The 25,064-nt window shown below is 45.2% G+C and overlaps 1 protein-coding gene across 2 annotated transcripts; it reads left to right on the plus strand.

Annotated features, from left to right (window-relative positions):
- The first annotated feature begins 28 nt into the window (after positions 1-28).
- Mtrr (5-methyltetrahydrofolate-homocysteine methyltransferase reductase) lies at positions 29-24,382 on the plus strand. Of its 2 annotated transcripts, XM_021258600.2 has the most exons (16): positions 29-129; positions 621-824; positions 1,182-1,346; positions 3,897-4,050; positions 6,012-6,129; positions 9,010-9,388; positions 10,349-10,474; positions 11,615-11,768; positions 12,581-12,669; positions 15,303-15,483; positions 17,378-17,420; positions 18,308-18,497; positions 21,135-21,253; positions 22,723-22,815; positions 22,931-23,113; positions 23,399-24,382. In XM_021258600.2, the coding sequence occupies exons 3-16, from the start codon at positions 1,218-1,220 to the stop codon at positions 23,541-23,543; spliced, it is 2,103 nt and encodes a 700-aa protein (XP_021114259.1). In that variant the 5' UTR covers positions 29-129; positions 621-824; positions 1,182-1,217; the 3' UTR covers positions 23,544-24,382. The 2 variants fall into 2 exon arrangements, with proteins under 2 accessions (XP_021114259.1, XP_004845230.1); XM_004845173.4 differs by lacking the exon at positions 621-824 and having other exon boundaries at positions 37-129; positions 23,399-24,141.
- Positions 24,383-25,064: the final 682 nt, after the last annotated feature.

Below are 25,064 nucleotides of genomic sequence, written 5' to 3' on the forward strand. Positions count from 1 at the left end.
TCCGGCGCTCTGTGATTGGCCCGGGTCTGTCCGGAGCGTCCTATTGGCCAAGGGTGCCGAGCATGCGCGATGTGTTCCAGCACCTCGCGCCTGGTGGACAGCGGAGCGACCCCGGTGTGCGCCGCCCAGGTGAGCACCTCGGGAAGCGGGACCATGAGGCCCCGCGGGGAAGCGACCTGGGCTCGCGGTGGACAGGGCGGGACGCAGGCAGGCTGAGCTCGGCGACCCGGAGCGGGGCTGAGGCTCGGGGCAGCGTGGCCCCGGGAGATGCGGCGTCAGCACCGGGGAGCGCAGGCGCGCGGTGTCCACCGTCCTCTCGGATTCGCTCGCTCCGCTATCTTTGCGAGCGCCGTGAAGCCCGGCGTTCTCGTCCCCAAGACTTCGCGATTGACACGCCTTTTCTTTATTTGTGGCTCATTTGTCCTTCGATGGGTCGGAGGTACATAAAGCTACTGATTCAGTCACCAGAACCCAAGGTTTTGACCTAAGTTCAGAAGAATGTGCACTTTGATTAAATGTAGAACCGTGACTACTTTTTAAGAATTATGATGAAATAGGAACCAGAAATCCTGTAATTTTAACGGAAGTTCTACTTCTTTGTTTTTTTTGTTTTGAGCCAGGCTGGCCTCCAACTCGCTGCAGTCCTTCTGCCTCTGCCTCCCCAGAGCTGGGATTACAGGCGTGTGCCGTCTCGCCTGGCCAACTTCTTTTTTAAACAGGAAACAAAAGATGTCTGATTGAAACAAAAAGATGTCCTAGTCTTTTAAGTGATACTGGGCCGTAAGCTTTGCTCAGGTGCTGCACGTGTATCACATTTTCATCAGGTAGGTGTTAGGATTCTGATTTTAAGGACGAAGAAATCGAGGTACGGAACAGCCGAGTAGCTTGTTTAGAGATACAAAGTTCTGGACGACAATTTCAGGCCCCCAAAGTAGTTTGTTCTCATAGTCTCATTTGTGAGTCATCAAAGTAGAATTTGATTCTTGCTTGTATTCTCTGTAATTTGATGAATTCTTTCCTATTTCATTTCATTTAAAATTAGTACTAAGAAACAAATTTAGAGGCTACTTGACCGTATGTGTGTCTATTATTGTATGCTTTTTGAAAGCTTGAGGTAGAGTTAATACTGTAGGCTATTATTACTTCATTAAACAGAAAATCTCTTTCCCCATTTCTTTCAGTGTCAGCTCTGTAGTGACAGCACATCCCTTGAGGTGATGAGGAGGTTTGTGTTACTGTATGCCACACAGCGAGGGCAGGCAAAGGCCATAGCAGAAGAAATATGTGAGCAGGCGGGAGCACATGGGTTTTCTGCAGATCTTCACTGTATCAGCGAGTCCGACAAGGTAAGAGCTCACTCTGCTTTATTCTTCCAAGTATTTTGGTTGGGAAGTAATGTGTGTTGAACAACACGCTAAGGTGATAAATACCACTATAATCTTTCTTTAACAGTCAGAAATTCATTTGAGCAACTGTATTGTGGGATTTCACCAGCGTCGTTTTTAAACATAGAGGTATACATTTGAATTAGGCTAAGCAATCTCAGAAACTGAAACAAGCAGCTACTCCTGAGCTGTAAATGCTGGCGGTAGTATAGGCCTTGGGTAGCTCACGAGCTGGCCGTGAGGGCAAATGACATGGGTGTTTGCACACATGTGTGCTCTCTATCTCAGGAACCTCAGTGTCGCTTACCAGCTCCCCAGAGAGCAGACATTCACGTGAGAGTTCCTCCATGGAAGAGCCGCCTGGATTATGTTGTGAGATACAAGTTAAAGCAGTGGTATAATCATCTGGGGAGGATCCAGCTGCTTAAGGCCTCAGACTGCTTCTCTACATTCAGTATTTCTCTGCAGACACTCCTACATTAGGTTATATGAGACCGTAACAATTTGTGTTTCCTGTATTCTTTTTTTTAGGACTTGAGATTAAACCCAGTGCTTTCATGCAGAGCTACAGCCCCAGTTTACTTTTTATTTTTTTGTTTTGAGTCAGGGTTTCTCTAAGTTGCCCAGGGCAAACTTGCAGTCCTCCTGCATCAGTCTTCCAGAGCGCTGGAATTACAGGTGTGCGCCACCATGCTCAGCTCTGTGTTCTTTGAGTTAGTTGAGTCTTCTGGATTGTACTTTTCCAGACAAGTAGGTGCTAACAGATAGAAGGGGTGTTATACAAGTTGACGTATCAGCCACCGAGCAGTCTAAACTCACTTTGGGACTTCAAAAGTTAGCTTGCCAGTGTCCCTTCACTTAAGTCTTCAGCCCTCTCTGACCTTCAGAAATCTCGGGTTCGAGAGATTAGACCGTCAGCAGCACAGGTGAATTATAACCCCAGCTCATGTGGTTCCTTCATGAAGCACTTCGAGTGTAACTCCAGGCACAGTCACACACGCGTTCTTCCTGTGGACGCTGTCCGTCCATGCGTTGGCAGCTTGGTCACTGGACAGTGACTTCAAACAAATTACCTTATGGTGCTACTTGAGGGGCTGCAACCTGAATCCGTTACTATGAGCAAGTAGTGTCGTAAGAGTAGCTCTTGATTAGTCATGAGTGAACGGTGAATTTTTTATTTTTTAACCACCTTAGCCATGGTATTAGCCGAATGGTTTCACCTGTTGCTCATCGCCTGAGTTGAAAAGGCAGCTGAACTTCCTAGATTGCAACAGTCCTTGCCAAGGTTACTTACCCAACTCTGTACAGTTTAACCTGTAAACCATGTAGCGTCTAGTATGTAAGAACGTGTTAAATGTTCGCTCAAGTTCTTACCGTATCGCTATGCAGGTGTGGGCAGTGAAAGAGCATACGCTTAGCATGTGCATGGCCCTGGGTGCAGTCCTCAGGACCACAGAAAGTAAAGTAAAATGAGGGGAATTCTTTGGACCCAAATTAGGTTACTTTCATGAGCAGTACAATTAATGAAGTCCTAAGAAGAAATGGTGAAGTGCCCTATTTTGAGTAAATTTACTAAAGAATTAGAAGACTTGGTTTATAAGCCTGGGAATACTGAGGGTCTGACTGCAGCTGACCATATCCTCAGCTGCCTGGAGCCCTAAGGAATGAGGATTGTTCTCTGTAGTCAGGCCCCTAAGAGCTGAGGACTAACGCTCAGTCTCCATCTTTAAAATGCCCACGTGCCTTTGCCTTTGCGTTATATATGCACATACACCTGACCGTTTTGCTGAAGATTTCACAGCTGCTCTGTTTTCAACTATGTTGAAATAGAAATGAATTGAAGAAGAATATTCTATTTGGTGCTCCTTCGTTGTCCTGCCATTTTAATCCCGGATACTTATATGTCTGCTTTCTTTATTTCTGAATTTTACCCTTCCCTACTTTTAAGATCTTTGTGCTTGCCTTTTTGACTTTCTTACTTTCTGACATTCCCACCCCACTAGCTGCCTTTTCTCCTTGAGAGCTCAGTGTGGTTCTTCCTGAGCCATCTTTGCTCATGGCTGGGCCTGTTTGCCTTTCAGATCAGAGCTCACATTGAACGTCTGGCCTAGGGCCCAGTGGCAGAGCCAGTTATACGCATCCCTTCTCTTACTGTCCTGCCATGAGGGGTCAGGCGAGCAGGGACCCTGGAGTGCTGGGTTCCAGCTCTGGTGAACTTCATGGAGAGAAAGACACAGGACGCATTCGACTTTCCTAACCCCTTGATGCGCGTCAGCAAAACAAATGCCTGCTTTGCCCTGAGCTGTAATAGACTTTGGACAACCTGGTTGAACAGGGGGCACCTGGTCCTGGACTGGTCATTCTTCCATGCATCTCTAGTAATGCAAAAAAGAAGAAAGTTGGAAGGAAATACAAGACAAGGAAAACAAACTGATTGCTTTGCTTGCTGATGTGTTCAATCACAAGTGTGTACAGTTATTAGGTCCCTGACTCAATTTCTTTGTTTTGTAGTATGATCTAAAAACGGAAACAGCTCCTTTGGTGGTGGTTGTTTCTACCACAGGCACTGGAGACCCGCCTGACACCGCCCGAAAGTTTGTTAAAGAAATACATGACAAGACACTGCCGGGTGATTTCTTTGCTCACCTGCGATATGGATTATTAGGTAATGGACTATATTTTATCTCTTAGTGTTTATTATTACTGGCTTTAACTCCAGGATCTGAATATATCTTTTAAAACCATGAAATGTAAAGGTATGGGTCTTTTTATTTTTTACATAAATTCTGTGTATAAACCAAATGAATAAATGTAAACAGTGTGCTGTCTTGTGTGAATGCTTCCTCGGTTTGCACAGTAATTCCTCTGCAGAACCTTGTGAGTAGCTTTCATAACCGAAGGTGCACAGCAGCTCAACCATGAAGCATGTTCAGGCTGTTGGTGGCAGGCTTCACCCCAAAACTATGAAAACAGAATCCATGAGGGAAGTGTTTCCTAACTCCAAGCCAAAAAAAACTCCCAGGTCATTGTGGTATCTTCCCTGTCCAAGAACCATGCCTCTAAGACAGTGGCTTCCCACGGCCAGCTGCATGTTAGGATCAGCTGCAGGAGTTCTTCATGATTCCTGTACTTGGGCCACTGCCAGGGATTCCAGCATTCCGAGGCAGGGCCGAGGCACCAGTAATTCTAAAAGCTCCTTGGTGGTTGTAATACCATGCGTCCCAGGTTAAGCACATGCTGGGCTCTGGAGCATAGTTTAAACAGATTAAGGTAATGGATCAGAAGTACTAGCACAGCAAAAGGTGACTCTGGAGAGGGAGTTGAGGGCCCGTGTTCTTAGCTTGTCATCCGTATTGTTCACCCTTGAGGATTATTTTTGGGGCATAGCATCTAGCATGGATGGGTTGTGCTGTGGTCACTGATTAGAAACTTCAGTTTATAACTGGGATCTGGCATGTGTAGCATGTCTGTGAGTGTATGGTACAGTATTTACACATTTTTTTAAACCAAAGTTTTTCTGGTTTCTGTGTTTTCAAGAGTGAGCATATATTGCTTTGAAAATCCCTCAGAACACTTATAAAAACAAGACTGAAGACCATTCAGTCATTCTAATCAATATGGGACCCACATTCGGACCCTGCAATCCCTCACCCCATTGTTGAAAAAGAACATGGGGATAATTACAGGGCTGGGAATCTAAAACTCAGTGTTAAGGTTTCACCTAAGTATGAAATGTTAGTCTGTTTTCTTACCATGACACATAGAAGCAAATCTTATTCAACACTGAAACAATCACACCACATGCTTATTTCGGGCACATGCCTCTCTGGACTCTAGGTCAGGAGTCATATGTGCTGTAAGGGGCCAGATTCTGGGGACTGCAGGCTTTGTGGGCTATGTAGTCTCATCACAACTGTCTGAATGCTGTTGGAGCTTCAAAGCCACATAAGGAACATGTAAATTGACAGAGGTCCTTGTGTTCCAATAAAACTTTATTTACAGAAACAGTAGTGGACACTGGTTCAGGGGCTATGGTTGCCAGACTCCTCATAAAGATAGAAAAATATTAGAGATGTTGTGGGTTTTGTTTTGTGTTTTGGTATTGCTGGGGATTGATCCTTAGACTTTCAAACTGAGGTACATCCCAGCCCTTCTGGTTTTTAATTATGTTTTTCATTTTGAGACAGAGTCTCACTAAGTTGCTAAATTGCCCACCCAGCCTGGGGTTGAACTTGACATCCCTTGGGCTCAGCCTCCCAGAGGGCAGGACTCACAGGTGTGTGCCACCACTTGGCTGATGTTGTAGTTCTGGAATCTGTCTAATCCCTGTTTTAAGATTTCTGTAGTTTTACCAGTTTCGTGGGAACACAAACGTGGAACATATGTATTTCTTTGAACAGTGGTCTGTGTTTTCCTTCAGTGTATCTGGTACTGTAAGGTTGTAAAATAGAAGAAAGTTGTTTGCATATTTAGTATTACTCAAGGAAAATAAGGAAGTGTGAAGTGACACATTATTTCTTCCTGCATCAGTAGATTGTGAAACAATGTTGTGAGACACTTTTATGTGCTCCTTACATCTCTTACATTTAAGCCCTAATGTGCACCTGTTACCTATTTGGACTCTAGGTTTGGGTGATTCAGAATACACGTACTTCTGTAACGGGGGAAAGGTAATTGATAAACGACTTCAGCAGCTTGGCGCCCGGCATTTCTACGACACTGGCCACGCCGATGACTGTGTAGGGTAAGCGAGGTGCGATGCATGTCTGTCTGTCTGTCTGTCCAGAGAGCCCCTGCTCTGCCTGGCAGAGGTGAGTGTGCAAAGTGTGTCGGCCACCGTCCAGCAGCGACACTTTCACCTTGAAAGTCGCGTTACAGTTTTAAAGTTTGGAGCTCTACGGCCCAAGAACATGAGCCAGAACTGGATTTACCTCTTTCGCAGATTTTGTGTGCCTGGTGTCTCTGTCTGCCTGTCTCACCCTTCTTGGTTTAGTTAGTTGAAGAGCCCCAGGAGCAGGTATCTGAAAGTGCGGAAGCTTTGGTACCGTGCAGCGTCTGCTTTGGGGGCTTTGGCTGTTCGCACAGAGGGGCTGGCGGGTCAGGGCTGTTGACGGAGAAGACATGTCTGCAGGCCGCAGCTGCTCACCCTCTCAGTCACCATGGGCTGCATGCCTTTCATGTCTTTTTTTCTTGTTGGTACAAAGCAGCACTTCCCCTGGGGCCACCCTGAAACTCATCCTGCCACGTTTACTGAGCCGTCTCACGCACAGGTGCTGTCCTCTCATTTGTTCTGCCGTTGTTTAGCTCTTGTTTTTGTGGTAGCCAGAAAACAACATACACACTTCGATTTGTTTCCCACTAGGTGCCTGTATGAAATGAATTTTCACTCACTGAGTTAATGAATACTCTCTATCGGGAATCAGCACATTCACAGATGTCTCCCTGTTCTTCCTCTCCAGTCCCCCCGGGAGGTACAGGCTCCTCCCACATTTCCACTCCCCTCGCCCACCCTTGGCATCCTCTCCAGGTCATTCTCTGCGGCGGTGATGCTGTGCATTTTTGCCGTCTCTCCAAAGCACACGTGCTTCCTCACCGCAACAAAGCTCTGTGACAGTTCCTCCCATTATTTCAGTTTTATGTCTTTGACTTGTTTTTTGCCAGAGCCTCATTGATATGAAAAAGCCATGATAATCGCTAATACTATACTGACCCTAGTCCAGCAGGTTCTCGGTTATCCGTATTTCACATCTCTTCTCAAGTTTTTGCTTGCTCGTTTATTGGGTCACATATTAAATACAAGTTTTGACTATGTATTTTACTAGTCTGCACCTTTTACATTTTCAAGGTAGCTACTTGATTTGAATTTTTCCCTGTTCCCAAAATGAAGATGTTTTCCAGAAGACCTCCTGCTGAATTGACCTCCACACTCATCCTTCATCCTGCACCTACTGACTGAACCCTGGTTACTTCAACTTTTTGTACCTTGGTTTCTCCCTCCAGGAAGGAGCTAATACGAGTGTTCACTGTGTGAGCTCGTGGGGATGTTCAGACTGGACACCCGGGTTAGTCTTCTAGAACCATGATGACACATGGCGAATGCTCAGTGAACATGAGTTCTCTTCACAGTTAGGGATGTGGTCGACTTAACTTTTTAGAGTGTTGAGAATCATATTTTAAATGTAACTGTTACTGAACGCTTCATTTTATTCACCGGCTTTCGTGAAGGCCCCTTGGGGTAGAGAGACTGTATGACCAAAGTTTGAGCAGTGTACCACTTGAGCACCCGATGAGCACTGCGAAGTTGCAGCCTGTGTCCTAGTAAGTCAGGGGCCTGCAGTGGGCCTCCTCTTGCTGTCATGTGTGAGTCAGGCTGTGACTGGTGGCTCCTTTGGGGTGGAAGGTGATGGAGCTGCTAGTTCTCGGGTTGCTGACACAGTCCTCCTTACCCGTGGGTCTGGTTACCTTCTCCGTTTGGAGGATGAAGGGAAAGCTTCTGTTGAGTTACACTTTGTTATTAATAACTAGACTGCCACATCGTGATTAATTCGGTTCCCAAAAGATAATTGCTTTCTTTCCCTCAGATCAGAACCAGCCTCCCTAAAATTTTACCAAAACAATTGCTCAGAACTGATAGAAAAGCTTGAGTTTTTAAATTTAGGAAATCATTTGGTATTAATCCAGAATGATTTCTTGATGAAATCTTCATCTGTTGAAGAAAGATCACTATGTTAAACAAAAAACATGGAGTATTCGATGGATGTAGTGATCATTTGCAACATCAGAGCAGCCTTGGGTTTTGGCTAAGTTCTGTTAGCTGCGTCAGGATTTATTATGCCTCTTTAAAATTATAGCTTCTTTTAAATGAAGATTATCAACTCTTTCAGGGAATTAAGAGGAATTGCAGTGGGATAGGAATTGCATTCCTATTGTCTTCTTACTAAACTATCTTCGTATCTCACTTTGTTTCTTTGACCTTATACACGCTCATATTTAGAGGTACGGTGCTGATGAGCACTTGATAATCTTCTGTTCTTTGGAGCTTCATCATTCATCCCTTTCAGTTTCTATTTTTTAGTGTGTGCTTGCAGTACATAATAATTACATCCTCGTGGGAAGTTGGTACATGTACAGAACACATCTCAATTTTTTTTTCATCCCTTTTCCCTTCTTTAAAGAACTAAACAGAAATTAGACCCCCAAAATAAAAGACCCAATCAAAAAATGACCCACCGAAATGAATAGACACTTACAAGAAGCAGCAGTACAAATAGCCAATAAATACATGAAAAAATGTTCAGCATTACCGGCCATTAGAGAAATGCAAATTCAAACAACACTGAGATTCCATCTTACTCTGGAAAAAGTGGCCATCATCAAAAAATCAAATAGTAACAAATGCTGGTGATGCTGTGGGGAAAAGGAGCCTGTCTGGATTGTTGCTGGAATATAAACTTGTACAACCACTGTAAAATCCATTTGGAGGTTCCTCAGTCGTACTTCTTAAATTCATGGTGTTTCTAACAGTTGCATGCAGCATTCTGCTAAATGAATATTCTCTGACATTATCCCATTTTGTGTTTAAGTGGATGACTTAGGCATTTGTTTCTTTTTTCTCACACCCCAGTTTGGAACTTGTGGTTGAGCCATGGATTGCTGGACTCTGGGCTGCTCTCGCAAAGCACTTTAGGTCAAGGGAAGAGCACTGGGAGATGAATGGGGGTCTCCCAAGAGCACCGAATGCCTCCTTGAGTACAGAGGCTGTGAAGCCGGAGTCATTGCCGCTTGAATCTCAAGTGGAACTTCTGAGGTTGGGTGATTCAAGAAGAAAGGATTCTGAGGTTTTGGAACAAAATGAAGCGAATAGAGGTCAATCAAGTGCTTTCACTGAAGGCTTTGAACCCTCGCTGATCTGCTCGGTACCCCCACTCTCGAAAGCCTCTCTGAGTATTCCTGCTTTGCCCGCAGCATATTTGCAGGTGCATCTGCAGGAGCCCCTTGGCCAGGTGAGCTGTTTCATTGTACGCTGCATAATGTTATTTAACCATGGCTATTTGCTTTGCTTTTTTGTTTTTGTTGCATTTGAACAGAGGTCAGCAAATGGTGAGTCCCTAGCCAGATGTGACCCATTGTAACTCAGTTATAAATAATGAGATTGACACAGCCATGCCTGTTTTCCTGCATAGTATCTGTGTGTACTTTTGAGCTCAGTTGCGAAGCTGAGTGATTAATGCGGAGTCCTGTAAAGCCAAAAGCATTTCCTCCCTGGCGCTTTCAGTTCATCCAGGTGTTAATAGAGCAGCTTGTGTTATGGATGGGACATCCGTAATCTGAAAATCAGAAGCGCTCTGAAATTTAAAAGTTTTGGAGTGTTGGTGTGCTTCCACAATTGGAGAATTACGTACCTGTGTAGTCTGCCTTCTGTCACTGAGACAAAATACCTGAGAAAATGTGCTTCCAGGAAGAATGATTTACATTGGCTCACAGTTTCCGAGGTTTCAGTCCATGGCACGTGGCTCTGTGGCTCCTCAGTGTGTGGCTGGGCAGAGTGGCTCGCCTCATAGCAGCCAGGAACAGAGAGAGTGAGGGTGGGGCCAGGAACAAAATACCCTCCTCAGAGGCCTCCCGTACCGCCACCCCACATGCCCCACTGCCTACACATTCCACCGTCCACCCCTTGCAGCTGCACCTCAGGCGATGAATCAGTGAATCACCCACTCATGAGGTCGAAGCCCTTGTGATCCAGTCCCCTCCTGAAGGCCCCTCCTCTCTCCACTGCTGCACTTGGGATGTGGGCTTTGGGGGGACTTTTTAGGGCCCAAAGTGTCTCAGTGCGTGGCCTGATGTGATGGGCAGGTGCCATGAAAACAAGAAGTTCTGATGTGATCGTGTGTAAGATCTTGCATGGTCACTGAGCGAAGGAGTGGTATGATTGCAATTGCATTTTATCCCATTTGTTTCTCGAGGAGGAAGAAAGTCAAGCATCTGTGCCTTCAGTGGAGCCAGTCTTTCAAGTTCCAGTCTCAAAGGCTGTTCAACTTACTACCAGTGATGCCATAAAAACCACTCTGCTGCTAGAACTGGACATTTCCGTAAGTTGCCAGATGTATTTCTCAGTGCCGTTCCGATGTCAGGGTGCCCAGGGAGCCGGTGTGGTGCTTGGTTTCATATCTCGGGAGAGCCAGAGGTCTTCTATGGGATGTGTGGCATTTTATTCTTGACCCTTCCTTTTCCCTTCACCTCACAGCTGGCCAGTTAATGGTTGGAGTCTGTTTCCCTCCTAGGAGAGGAATGTGAGCAATCTTCCTTTCCTTCCTCTCTTCCTACCTAAAGGGAAAAACAAAACAAGGAAAAGGAAATTGAAAACTAATGCAGATGGCCTTCGGTAGCTTGTTTAGGTCATAGCATATGTGTACCTGTGTGTGTGTGTGTGTGTGTGTGTGTGTTTTATAAGAATTTTTACATAGATCACTTAAAATGCTACCAAACCTTACTCTGTAGAAGTGAGGAATGTCTCATTTGCATTCAGTAAGTGCAGAATGGAAGGCAGCACAGTGCACTAAATGATAACCAAGTTTCTTTTTAGAGCAACTACTTCTATGGTGGACCCTTGACTTAGGAACTCAATTCATTCTCGAGGCTGGTTGTTACTCAGGTTGTCAACTGAAGGCTCAGGCTCCTCTACACAGCCCTCAAAGCCTCTCTCCTGTACACAGGCAGATCTCTGTCCTCAGAGAGACCCTGGCCCAGGATTTCTCAGTTAACCCCATACAGGAGAGGAGCTACCACATTCCTTCTAGAACTCTTAAGGGTTAGATCCGTATGAGACCATCTGGAAGCACAAGTGGCCGACATTTGGGTCATAACTCAAGACTCTGGTCATAAGTTAAAACTAAAATCCTGTCATATCCCATATTGTTCATATGTCAGGCCTGTCGTAACTCGAGGATCTACTGTAAACTTTATTAACTGGGCTGACTCATTAGTTTATTTTTTTACAGTTAGAATTCCTTTTAATTTTATTTCTGTTGCTCGTATTAGTACCTGCTTGTGGTACCTAACGGTTGCATTCATTGTGGCCACTTGGTACATGCACATAAAACATATGTCTTAATTCTTTTTATATAATTCTTTTTTTCAGTTCTTGTGTTAAAATGGTCATATGATGAAAACTATATTTTTCTTCTTAAAACTTAAACACACAAAATTCTTTCATTTCGATTCTGCTCTAGAAAACAGATTTCTCCTACCAGCCTGGAGATGCCTTCAATGTGCTCTGTCCGAACAGTGACTCTGAGGTGCAGGATCTGCTCCACAGGCTGCAGCTCGCTGATGAGCGGGACCAGCGCGTTCTCCTGCAGGTCAAGGCCGACACCAGGAAGAGAGGTACGCGGGTGCTGGACTTGGCAGGGCTCCGTCCCGGGCCTGGATTTCAAGTGGCCGCCCGCAGGCAAGCTGGCTGTGTGTGGCTGCCTGGCTCAGTCATGCCTGGGGTTGGAGGTGCCTCCGACATTGCCAGGTGATAGTGCTGAGTAAGGTACGGGTGGATTCTGTGCTGTTAGATACCTATGGGTGTGAATGGAGAGCACAGCCTTTGAGATCCCGTGGCTGAGGACCATTATAGAAAATAATTTTCTTGGGGGCCGGGGATGTAGCTCAGTGGCACCGCGCCTGCCGCATAAGTGCAAGGTCCTGAGTTCGATCCCTGGTACCACAAAAAAAAAAAAAAGAAAATGATTTTCTTCTTGCCACCTGTTATTGCTTTTATTATGTAAAAATAATTGCTTTCCCCATAATTAAAATCAATTATTTATTTTTAAAGTATTCAAACATATATTCATTTTTCTTACAGTCTTGTACTTGCGTTCTGTCATGAAATACTTTTTGAGAATAGTGCATATTCTAACAAAGCATTGCTATTTTTTTTAGATAATTTTTTGTTCTCTTATTTGGCATATCTTGAATTTATGATTCTTTCATCTCTTAGTCACGTGGGCTTTTTCTGCTGTATTCATATTGGGAGAATTTTTTGGCTGATTAAATATTGCCACCAGGCATTATACTTTAATAAGCATTATAACATGAAGTGTTGATTGTGTCTTGGCGAATGCAGAATGCAGAACGTGTCCCCCCAGATATGTTTTGTGTGAGCTCTTCGCTGTTTGTGTCCTGAACCTCTTTCCTGTTTGTCTGGAAAGGAGCTGCCCTTCCCCAGCACATACCTGAGAAGTGTTCTCTCCGGTTCATGTTCACCTGGTGTCTTGACATACGAGCAGTTCCGAAAAAGGTATTTTCCTGTCTTCTGTGAGTAGCTGTCTTACAGCAAGCTTATCTTATCTCTGTCTAGGATTTCTTTTAGAACAGACCTAGTGTCTGCCTGTGAAGCCTTAGAGAGTAAAATCTTTATAGCACATTTTAAAAATCAGTTCCTGGGCCAGGATTTAGCCCAGTGGTGCTGCCGCCCGCCTCGCAAGCACAAGGTCCCGAGTTCGATCCCCGGTACCAAAAAAAATCAGTTCCCAAGGATGTGTGGTATCTTCACAGTTGCAATCACATATTTCTATCTTGTGTTCATATTGGAATTTTTGTTTTCCGCTAAAATGAGATTTATAGAATCGACCCTTTCCTTAAGCTTTTCCCCCAGACATTGACTTTGCACAGCACGTTACCCAGAGGTGAGTCCTGTGCTGTCCAGGCACACATTGCAGTTGTTATGTCAGTGGTGACAGGAAGGTTACAGGACTGGGGTCCTTCCCCATGCGCACACAGGCTCGGCCACTTCCTGAGTTACTAGACCACTTGTGTGCAGCACTGTGTAATTCCTTACTGATGAGTCAGAATTCCTTAGGGAAAATTAAGGTTTTGGTAGATTATATTGATGTTTATTTAGATGAGTTCAGAGATATGGCAGTCCACTAGAGGTCAGTATTACATCAGGAAGAATATTTTCTTGAAACTGATTTAACAATCTCCCACAAGTGGACACTCGTGGGTTCATTTCCCAGGCTGTGCTTTGCCAAATGGGGATTGTCAGTGAGTGTGGAGAGGGTGTAATCAGGCTGCTCTCTCCCTGATGTAATGTTTGTTTGTTGTACGTTTGTTTGTATGTCTAGTTTTTGGAACACTTGAGTCCTAGATATAATTCGAGTACATTTAGAATTAATTCATTGTGATGAGCTTTTTTTTTTTTTTTATGAAATTCAGTACATTCACGGTTTTGAGTTAAGTGTCTCTTTTAAAGCATATGTATTTCCCTTCCTACTACAAAAATATTGTGCTCATTGTAGAAATTATAGATACAAAAAATAAGTAACCCAGGAAGTAAAAGTTTTTGATGCTCAAACCCTCAGAGTTTATATGATGAATCCTATTCTACAACTTGTCTTATTTACTTAAAATAAAATCAAACTCTGTATATTTCAGTATGGAAAGATTAAAGATATTTTAATGGATGCGCCGTAATTTATTCATTTACTCATGAACAATGGAGTTGTTACACTGTGGAAAACAATGTCTAGATGAACATTCTTATATTAATCTTCACACACTGCTTGAAGTTGTTTACACACACAGTTTGGTAAATTCCTTGGACTAGAATTGCTCTTAAAAAATATTTACAGTTTAAATTGTAGTAATGTTTGTGTTGTCTGTCAGCTTGTTCTCTAAAAACTGTTTTAGGACCATAAAGTTTCTGTATTTCCAAAGTAAAAATTATTTTAAAGGATTTATAATTGCCATTGTTTGAGCCTGTAATTGAAGAGACATAGACTTTAGAATTTACAAATGGTTATTGATAAACTCTCTGTTACCTTGCAGTGCTTTGGGCACCGATTTATTTAATAGCGTTCCTTAGTACTTGTTTCTGTTCAGCCCTGAGTCTGGCACTTGGAGAAATGCATACAGTTTGTCAGTCTCCAGGTGTCTTAAGTAGAGCTTCCTAGGCTGGTAGTTGCATGGAAAACAAAGTGATTAGCAAGTTTGAAGTTTTGTCCTGGAGTTGGGACTTGTTCTGATTTCGAGACTGGGGACTTAGGATCTGGTTCATATCCTCTCTTTGTTTCTGTTGCCCTCTTTCCACACTGAGTCTGAGATGACTGAGAACCCACATACAGGTGGGCCCTTCACGTTCTGGGTGCCACCCATCCCTTCCGCCTCTGTCTCTGCCTCCCTGTCTCTGGGTTCACTTTCTCTCCTGCCTGCCTCCCCTTCCTTCATGCCAATGCTGCACCTGTACCACCTGTGTAGACGACTACCTTCCTACTTCTGTGTGGCCAGCATCCAGCCGAGCCTGCTTCCTGGACAGCCTGGGCTCAGTGGGAAGCCCCTTTGTCCTGCACGTGCCCTGATGCACACTGATTATTCGTTTACTTCTGTTGCTGCCACCAGCCTGTGCAGCTTTATGGACAAGAATGGGGGCCATCTGGTCCCCAGCGCCTCATGCGCCCAGTGTCTCACTTATACAAAGCACTGCATGATTTCCAAATGAAGGTCGGGGGTGAGTTGTAATCATCCGCTAAGGCGAAATGTTTGTGATCATGAAGTCATACACCTCTTGTGCCATTTGAGGTCATACTTGTGACAGATGGGGTTGCTTGGATTAGAGGAAAAGTGATTGAAGATAGAACTAAAAATAGAATTTTTGTAGCAGGCCAACACTAATGCAGATAGAAAGTCGCCTTCGGCTTTCCCGACCGCACTCACAGTGGCCCTCTCCCTGCTCCTTTGGGTAACTGGGCACTGTCCCCAGGCAGATTCTGAACAAGTGTTCTCTCCTCTCTGTGTTTGGATTTTTGCTTTCACTGGTGGGGACTGGACACCAGGCTAGTGCTCTGCCACTGAGCTGCACGCCCCCCCCCCCCCAGCAGCGCTGACCACAGCAGGGTTGTCATCGCAGGTCACTGAAGGCAGCTTCCTTTCCAGGCATTTGTGCGAGCTCTTGTGGACCACACCAGCAATGGTCCTGAAAAACGGCGGCTGCAGGAGCTATGCAGTAAGCAGGGAGCAGCAGATTACAACCGGTTCGTCCGGGACGCCTGCATCTGCCTATTGGACCTGCTCCTGGCCTTCCCATCCTGTCAGCCGCCACTTGCCGTCCTGCTCGGTGAGTCCTCATTTCAGCGTCACCTCCTTTCCGCGTTCCCAGCAGGTGAACATCCAAGGGTGGACAGCTGCTGCTCCTACTGCTCTGATTCCTGGAGCCACACGTTCTAGGGACTGGGGACCCCTTAGGAACGTCTTGAATTACATCTCCTAGGTGTAGTGACATCCATTTGTCCTCTGGAAGCCAAAGAAACCCTTTCAAGCATTTTGATTTTTCTCCAGAGGTCCGTTTGCTAAGTTTTTTCTAAGTACATGAGTTTTCTAAGAAAAATGATATTTGTGAAAGATAGTATCTGATCTCACTGACCGAAGTTACCAGAGCAGGCAGGAATACCTCCATCCAGGCACGTCCACATTTGGGACCCTTCAGGAGCGGAAGGGACCGCCTGTGTCACAGTGGTACAAGTTGACGAGCATAGGGCGCTTGGAGGCAGAAACCTGCCCTAAGATGCTGCCAGTGGAGGGTCCTCCAGTGTCGTGTCCACAGCGGCTCTCGATCCTCATGTCCCGACAGCAGAGAGGCTCGCGTCTTGCTGTGTGGTCGGCGCTCAGTCTTTTATTCGCCCAGGCGTGCGGTTTCCACACGTCCTGTTTGCCTGTAGAGTAAGCTCAGGGCTGTGATGCTCGGTGCCTCTGGTGACACTGAAGTCTCTCGCTGGCTCAGTGCTCCGTGCCCTTGCAGTACAGGACACGGTCCTCTCCGAGTCAGGTCCTTATTTCCCCTCATTATTTCTTAGTGTTCTTTTCTCTTCCTGCTCCCCAAAATGGAAACAAAGCGGTGCTGGGTGCAGCTCTTCTCCTGCCTTGGTCCTGCCCTCGGGCTGGCACCCCGAGGCTCTCGGTTCAGTCTTCAGGGTGCTGGGTTGGGGCTGGGGCCACAGTCGGAACACAGCTGGGGAAGCCACAGCGAGTCTTGGGAAGCCCCTGAATGTGTGCAGATGTTTCAGGGCTTTTTGTAGATTCCTGTTAGCTTTTTAAGCATTTATAAAAATACCGTTTATTACACAATTATATAAAAAAGACACTGATTTAGCTCAGTGGTTTCGCCGCCTACTGTGCAAGCACAAGGACCCGAGTTCGATCCCTAGTACCAAAAGAAAAAGACACTGGGACCTATAAAAATTTATTAAGATGATCCCTTACTAAACGTTATTCAAGTACATATGAAAACTCTAAGCTACTTTAGATGGTTTTGAAATTTCACTTAAATAGCTCTTGGAAATGTCCTACACGTGAAAATTCCAAAGTCTGTTAACGGGTGATTCAGATATCAGTGAGATAAATTGTTACTACAAGAACCAATTTCTGTGTGCGCTTCTTTTGTTTCTGTATGTTTAGGAAACCGCTAGGTTTGTGGATAATGCAGTTTAGGAATCACTGTCACCAGACACATGGTTTTTAACTTATTATATAAATATAAGAAGGAAAATATTTTATGCCCCTGTGTGTTTCCAATAATCTTTAAAATAGTGGTCTTTAATCTTTTTAAGGTTGTTACTTTACTTAAAAACTCTGGAGATCTCTTCACAGAAAACTGCATGCCCATGTGGAAGTCTGATGAGTTCCCTAACTCAAGCCCATCCACGAGTCCTGCTCTTAGGTTTTGGTTCATGAGACTCAGCATTTGGGTGGAATACTGATGTCGGAGTAAGGCAGTGCATGTCTGGCTTTTGACTTTAGGAGATGGAGGAAAAAATGAGAAATATTTTATTTTGACCCAAGGAATATATATGTAGAATGAAAAAGCAGGATTTAAAACCAGAAGATAAATTAATTTAGATATACTAAGTAAGAGAAAATAAGATCAAATTTAGGCCTTGAAGTTTTTACCTTTGTATATAAGGTTGTTTTCAGCAGTAGTAAATTAATACTTGCTTGTTTTTATTTTTTTCTAGAACATCTTCCTAAACTCCAGCCCAGGCCATATTCTTGTGCAAGGTACTGCTGTTTACTAACGCAACAGAAAGCATCTCTTCCTCCCAAATCGTAAGAAGGTCCAACTTCCAAATCCTTCCTAACCACTAATTATCAGTGGGAAGGTCTGCAGCCTGTGGAAGGTCCCAGGCACGATCCAGTATGAAGACGGGAGCTGTGAGGACCCCATCCTCAGCATGGCACAGAGTCGGGGTCTCGGGTGGCTCCCCTTTTCCAGACTGGTCCCCCAGTCAGGGCAGCCAGCTGAGGTTGTCCACCTGCCTGAGTGGTGGGGAAGGGCAGGGAACAGAGAGAAGCCCCACGCCGGTAGACCTGGGAGCTCTGCTTCCTGCAGGGGTGGCCTCCTCTTTTCCCGTCTCAGTCTCACTGGCTCCTGCCTTCCACATTGACGGGTCCTGGAGGTGCGCTCGAGGGCTGAGCGAGCCTTCCGGAGCTCTTTACCCTCGGTGAGCATGTGAGAAGAAATAGGTAGAAATGTCTTTTAGAGACGTCTTCTCTTGGTGAATTTAGTTTGCTGGCTATATATACTTCATTTACTTGCAAATTTCAACTTAATAACTATTGTATGAGAGGTTTCACAGGATTTCTTTCTGTCTTTTCACGGGATGAAAAGTCTTTGTAAAGATTGTCTTTTACAGGGAGACCCTTAGAGCACCTCCGTTTTTATTAATCTTACCTAGTATTGAAGCAAATAAAACTGGACATTTTCCTGAATGACCTCACAGAAGGGCGGGGGAGCAGGAGGCTCAGTAGTCAGATTGCTTCTCTCTGAGGAGCTGGAAGGTAGGCTGGAGTCCGTTAGGAGCCAACTCACAATAGAGAAAGGCTCGTTTCGCCCCTGTGTGCTGGTCCCAGTGCGGAACTCAAGGTGCCCCTGTGTGTCTTCGCAGCTCGAGTTTGCGTCACCCAGACAAGCTTCATTTTGTCTTTAATGTCGTGGAGTTCTTGTCACACACCCCGGAGGTGGTGATTCTGCGGAAGGGCCTCTGCACGGGCTGGCTGGCCGCCTTGGTCGCCCCATTTCTTAAGCCAGACTCACAGGCATCGCATGCGGACGGCGGAAAAGCCCCGGCTCCTAAGGTACTAAGGGAGTAGCCAGTAGCCGTTCAGCTTTGTGGACGGGAAAAGCGGTGTGGTCTCCTGCATTGTCCGTCACAGCCACAGTCGCTTCATCCTGAAGAAAACGTACGCCGTGCTTGGCCTCTGAGATCTGCAGGAAGATCAGAGAAGCAGCGTTGCTCTCACACCCTCCTAACTCGCCCGTGGGCTCCTTGAAGGCATGGAGCATTAACTTCTGCAGTCTGCCTTTTTCCTCTTTGTCCTGTTCCTAGAAAAGGAAGCCTTCTTGCACGTGTTCTCCTAGATTGATTGGTCCAGAGCGGGGCAGAGGAAACTGCAGAAGTCCTGAAGAGGGTGATGGGGCTGCTGTCGCACGCAGAGGTTGTACCTTGCAGTCTGCCAGCGTGTAGTTTGTCTTCCTGTGTGGGGTATTTGGATTTCCCATCAGTATTTCTCCCCTTTTGTCATAGTCCCCGTGTGTGGGATTTGACTTGGTGTTATTAATAGCGAAAAATGGCGGGAAATCTCCTTTAAAGGGAAAACGTTCTCTGATTTTCTGGACCAGGGATGGACGCATTTACACCTGAACCGAGGGCCATCTTTTATGTTTTGCCCGGCAGTCAGCAGAGCCCCACTGGGGACCACTTGCAGAAAAGAGTTCTAAGTTGGCCGTCCTTTCCCAGAGGATGGTTGAGTAAAAATAGCAACAGTGTCAGGCTTTCTCTTCATGGTCATGAAGGAACTCATGTATCAACAGTAGTGTCAGGACAAGTGGGATTTCTCCAAGTTATTGGGGTTTGTAAAGAAGTAAGTTCAGAGCCCTTTGTTGTGTCTCTCGATGCATAAATGGAAGACGCTACCTGCAGCTGCCCTCTACCTGGTCATCCCCAATCTGGAACCAGCGGAGAGGTGCTTCGCTGTGCTCATTACACACGGCCGATTCGTTGTACAGGTGCAAAACATTAGGAAGCTGAAACTATCAAGAAAAAGAATGTTACAGTGCTGACATCCGAATGGATCATTTCATGGTCACACCAAAACAGCAGTGATCTCCAGAAAGTTAAAAAATCCAGTGTAGGACAGACTCAGTGCACGGGTCGCATACTGTTTTTCTTCCTCCTCTTTCCCTTTCCAGTGTAATGGATTTCCACAGACTACCCAGAGAGTAGGCACTAGAGGTAAAGGATAGGATTTCCGGCCATCTGCATGTCATCAGCCTCGTAGCGCCAGCTGTGCTCCATGTTGTGTCCCAGGGACAAGGAGACCCTCTCCCACCCCACCATGAGCAGACAGCCCGGGGGCAGTGGAGCTTGCTTCTCTGGGCCTTGTCTGCCGTGGGGGTCGGTGGGACCCCGGTCCGGGATGCACTTTCTGGGTGCGGCCCATGCAGGAGACCATGGAGCAGAGGAGTGGCCATGTACAGAGCCAGGAATGGGAGTTTCCGGTTGTCAGCCAGCTGGGGTCTCCTGCAGCATCCTTGCTGTCTCTGGGGCACAGGAAGTGTCCGCTCTTCTCTGGGCTTTGGCGCTAGTTCTCTGACAGGAGGAGGCCCCACCATGGCTGGCCCCCACTCGATGGTCAAGTCTCAGTCACAGGTCTCCCCCAGGGTCTGGACCTTTTCTGACACTGATGTTTGGATCGGCAGCTCTCTGCTTACCCAGTGTTTCCTTGCCTGTTTAATTTTGCCCCGTGGGACTCATGGTTGCCTGTCGTCCTGGGGGCATAGTTGTTGATTACATTTCCTCCCACTAGAATGTAAGCTTCCTGAAGATGGGGTCATTTCCATCCTCTGTTGGCCATACCGAGTCCTCTCAGTGAAACTGTTAAATGAGTGAATCATGTGAATCAGGCCAGTGTAGCATTAATCCCCATTTCACCAAAGAGGAGCAATAATTAGACACAGAAGGTTTAATGTTGAGGCTCTTCATGAACATCTCAAATTTCACTTGACTTAAAAGTTAACACTGAGTGCTATACAGCTCTAGCACTGCAGAGAGGATGGACCCTTAGTGAGCTGCAGTGTGACTTACGCGTAGGATGGAGGGAAACTGGAAGTGAGACAGATTAATTCTTCTGTGAGTACCCTTGGCACATGATTTGAAGGAAAAATCTGGAAATTTTAAGAAAAAGATCTTAACCATATCACTTCCGCATCTAGTTGTACACAAGCAAATAATTCTGGATAAATCTGCACCCAGAAGAGTAAGGATAGCGCAGCCCTCTAGACTTTTGGTCCCCTTATTTTCATTTCAAACTTCCAGCCCCACCTTGGAGTTCCTCTGCATTGGCTCTCTGTGTACAGACCTGAAGAACTGTCTCTTTGGCGCATGTCTTCATTCTGTCTGTGATTTGTTGCCTACTAGAAAGCAAATATCATCCATGGGCCTAGAAAAAACTTTATGATCTATTCACTGTTCTCAGTAATTTCATGCCTGTTATTTAAAAAAGCTTTTGATATGGACAGAAAAAAAAGACATTTTCAGGAAACATCCTCTGTCATGACAAATGTGTTCAGTTTCTGAAGGTCTAGTGCTATTTAACTTAGTGCTGGTTCTCTGACCAGGATTTATACTTTTCTGTTCCCAGTACCTCTCGGCTTGGTTCTGTGCTGTGCCTGGGTTTTCTTTCAGACTTATCACAGATGGCTTACTATTCCAGATATCCATCTCTGCTCGAGCAGCCAGTTCTTTCCACTTACCAGATGACCCCTCAGTCCCTGTCGTCATGGTGGGTCCGGGAACCGGCATAGCACCCTTCATTGGCTTCCTGCAACATAGGTATGTGCTTGGTTTGGTCCCTGGGGAAATTGCCACTTGTGATCCCAGGTGGAAATATAGTGGCCTTTTTTTGTTTCCTCAGTTTTCAGAATAATTGAATTTTGGTTGTAAGATTTTTATTTGAAAAAATTACCATCAAACATCACCATGGGTAAAATAGACACAGTACATTCCCGGTACTGTGGTTTGCACTGGAGCTTCTATTTCACTGTGCATATTTCTCAGCTGCACTGTAGTTTATAGCATATATAGTTGGGGATGGCCCAGGTTCATGCTGTGGTAAGGTACAGCTGTTCCATTTATTTCTTAAGTGGATAAAGTTGGTAGTAACAGAGATCCAGTTATACCAAAAGGTTCAAAGTGAAAGCCAGATGCTAGTAATTTTAACATGATATTAACATGAATGGTAATAATAGATACAACAGTATCAGGACAGAACCGCGTGATGTAAAATATATTAATCATGCTTCTTTCCGTGTTTGTGAAGCAGTGAATGAGTATCTGTTCGTATCTGTTGCCCAGATAGTGGAGTCTTTCTTTTCTTTTTTTTCTTAAGCAGAAACACAGTGGTAGATGTACTCTGTCACAGTGTTGTGTTTATTATTTCATAAATACTTTGATGCCTTCTACCTTTTATAGCCTGTGCTACTTCTCCACTTTTATGAATAAGCGTTACCTTACTCATAAAATTGTTACCAGTGTTACTTGACATAGAAATCACTCCAGGTTTCACAGCGTGATATTTTTATTATCCTTGGTTTCCATGTTTTATATGTAACTCAGGGAAGTCTTCAGCTCCTCAATGTGCTTGAGGAGACATATTGTCTGTGGCATGCCTGTGACCGCCCATGCAGCCGTAGTAAACTTGTGCCAGTCATCTCTCCGTGACTGTAATGTAATGCCCGAGCTCAGCTATTTCGGCCCACATCTTTGGAGGCTCGGGCTCATGATCAGTTGGCTTTGTTGCTTTGGGTCTGTGAGGAGCCAGCGTGTGGTGGCAGAAGACTGTGGCAAAGCAAAACTGTTACCTAATGCCCAGGGAGTGAAAGAGGAAGAGGAAGGGGCCAGGATCCCCCAGCCCCTGGGGACACCTCCTGGCCACCTAGACGCTCCCTGCAGCCCCGCCCATGAAGGTTGCACTGCCCCCATAATGGCGCGCTGGGTATGAGGGTGTAAGTGTTGGGCCATCGGAGGATGTCGCGCTCCTCAGCAGCTCAGGCTGGCGTGCTGCTTGCTTTGCGCGTGCCAGGCCCTGGGGTCCATCCCCAGTCCCCCCCCCCCCCCGCCATACGTAAAGTAAAAAGGATTCTAACCATAGCAAGTGTTAACTAAATGAGTAGACTTTCAAGGTCTATAAAGACGGATTCCACAAACCTCAGTTTCCTGGTGGTTTCTTGAGGAAAGAGGTTTGCTTTACATTGCCGTGCCATATTCTCTGTGTTAAACATATAACCCTTCTTTGTCTCTAGAGAGAAACTCCAAGAACAGCACCCAGATGGAAGTTTTGGGGCCATGTGGTTGTTTTTCGGCTGTAGACATAAGGAGAGGGACTACTTATTCAGGTACCACACAGGGCTGCTGTTGTACTGCTGCTACCACTGGGTGTGCAGCTCTACCGTCCAGGCTTTTTCCCCTTGACCTGCGACCTCCGTGTGATCATGGTGTGTTATATTTCAGAGAAGAGCTCAGGCATTTCCTTGAGCAGGGGATCTTGACTCACCTAAAGGTCTCCTTTTCAAGAGATGCCCCTTTTGGGGAGGAGAAGGCTTCAGCGAAGTATGTGCAAGGCAGCCTGCAGCTGCACAGCCAGCAGGTGGCAAAGGTCCTCCTCCGGGAGCGCGGCTGCATTTACGTGTGTGGGTAAGTGCCCTGCTGCTTCAGCGCCACGTGGGGGAAGGCAGGGAATGATGTGTATAAAAGAAACAAAAGAGGGCTGGGATGCAGCTCAGTGGCACTGAGCCTGCCTCACAAGCCCAAGATCCTGAGTTCCATCCCGGATATCAGAAAAAGAGAAGCACCAAAAAAATAAATAAAAGAAACCAAAGACTGGCAAGCTAGGAGTCTAGATAGGCAGGTGGCAGGTCACAGGGAGCTTGATTTGTGCACTAAAGATTCTGTAAAGGATAATCTTATTTTCTTTTTTAGAGATGCAAAGAATATGGCCAAGGATGTCAATGACAGCCTTGTGGAAATAATAAGCAGAGAGCTTGGAGTTGACAAACTGGAAGCAATGAAAACTTTGGCTACTTTAAAAGAAGAAAAACGTTACCTTCAGGATGTTTGGTCATAAAACCAAAAAAGAAATAAGCTTTTTTTGCTGAAAATCTTAAACAGCAGTTTTAATGAAGGTGAAATTTAAATCTGAAAAAAAATGTTTTACATTTTTGGGGGGCCGGAGGGAAGTGGGTCACTTAACAGCGATTCTGCCTGCCCCACCCGCTCCCTTCCTCTGCCTGCCACCCCCGGCCAAGTGCCTGTGTGTGGCTCCCGGAGCCTAGGGGCGGCCCCTGCTCACCTGCAGGGCCTCACGTCTGGAGAAGTGGGAGACCTCGCCCAGTCTGTTGGATGCTGCATTGCCTGAGGAGTCTTCGGATAGGATACTCTCGTGGGTGCCGGATGGGCTGGAATCTGCTGGGTACACCACACTTATAAACTTCCCTTGCTGATATTTTTTTTTAAATAATGTGAAAGTAATTTGTCTAATGTATATTGATAAAGAATATTCATCTTGACTTATTTAAATTATACGTGTAGAATCTACCTGTTGCATATTTATAACTAGCAAATGATTGTTTATCACCAAAACTGTATTTCTGAGAAAATATTTTAATTTTAAATTAATCTATCTGTAAGAGTTTTTATGGGATTAAAACAAATATGTTTTGAAATTTTGTTCTGGCAAGTTGTTTTTTATCACTTTTTAAATATTGCAATCTCAGAATTTAGGGACACTCATTCAATTGCAAATGCCAGAATGTGCACATTTTACTAAAGTTACAAGTGTTTCTTCTCATTCCTCCTAAGCTCCTTTTATTTCTGCTACTCCTTAGCAACTCTTCCTGTCAAAAGCTTCTGGTCATTTTGAGAAATAAAGATCTGAAAAACGGACACAATTTTAAGATTTAATAAGGCCTTTTGGCTGTTTATTCTCCAGTCCTATGTATTTTATCTTTGTTGTTACATGTTTTATATACAGTATAACAACTATTCTAAAAGTGGGTGAGGTAAACACAACAAGCAGTGCTATGTTAATGACATGCATGGGTTGTATATATATCAGCAAAGAGAAACTTAGAAGGGACAGACAGCAGTTTTCTATAGCAGTGACTGTAACAGGAAGATAATGTCTGTAAATCCATGGCCCAAAACCGATAGACCTATAAGTAGCCAATTACAGTTGGTGTGGAAACTGATCTGAGACATTTCTTTCTTTTTTTAATTTTTTGTTTGGTACTGGGGATTGAACTCAGGACCTTGCCCTTATGAGGCAGGTGATGGCATCATTGAGCTAAATTCCCGGCCCCAAGCCATTTCTTTATACACAGCATCCAAGTTATTTGTAGATCCTGTTAGATAACAAGCTGTAGGTGGCATTGATCAACAGCTCCCTGGAGCCTTCCCAGCTGGTGACAGTAAAAATAGATTTTAGTTGAAATATTACCGCACAGGAAGATGTTTTGAAGCGTTTGTTCAAGACTGACTATTCTAGGGCAAAGTTTTGTTCCTGTTGTCACAGTGCCCTGTCCTTGGCTCTAACCTGGTGGCTGGATGGTGCTATTTTAAAGGTGAGACTCAGGCACCCCCAGCTGCT

The sequence above is a fragment of the Heterocephalus glaber genome, unplaced genomic scaffold (assembly GCF_053883595.1).
Source record: "Heterocephalus glaber isolate CG9 unplaced genomic scaffold, H.glaber_assembly_v1.0 deba00001537, whole genome shotgun sequence".
In the NCBI taxonomy this organism is placed as follows: Eukaryota; Metazoa; Chordata; class Mammalia; order Rodentia; family Bathyergidae; genus Heterocephalus; species Heterocephalus glaber.

Bases quoted from the DNA above. Each gene is read 5' to 3' on its own strand.
- Mtrr (XM_004845173.4), top strand. From the start codon at position 70: ATGTGTTCCAGCACCTCGCGCCTGGTGGACAGCGGAGCGACCCCGGTG. The intron at 6,130-9,009 runs GTAAGCGAGGTG...CTCACACCCCAG, and splicing joins CACGCCGATGACTGTGTAGG to TTTGGAACTTGTGGTTGAGC. The intron at 17,421-18,307 runs GTACTGCTGTTT...GTGTCTTCGCAG, and splicing joins AGGCCATATTCTTGTGCAAG to CTCGAGTTTGCGTCACCCAG.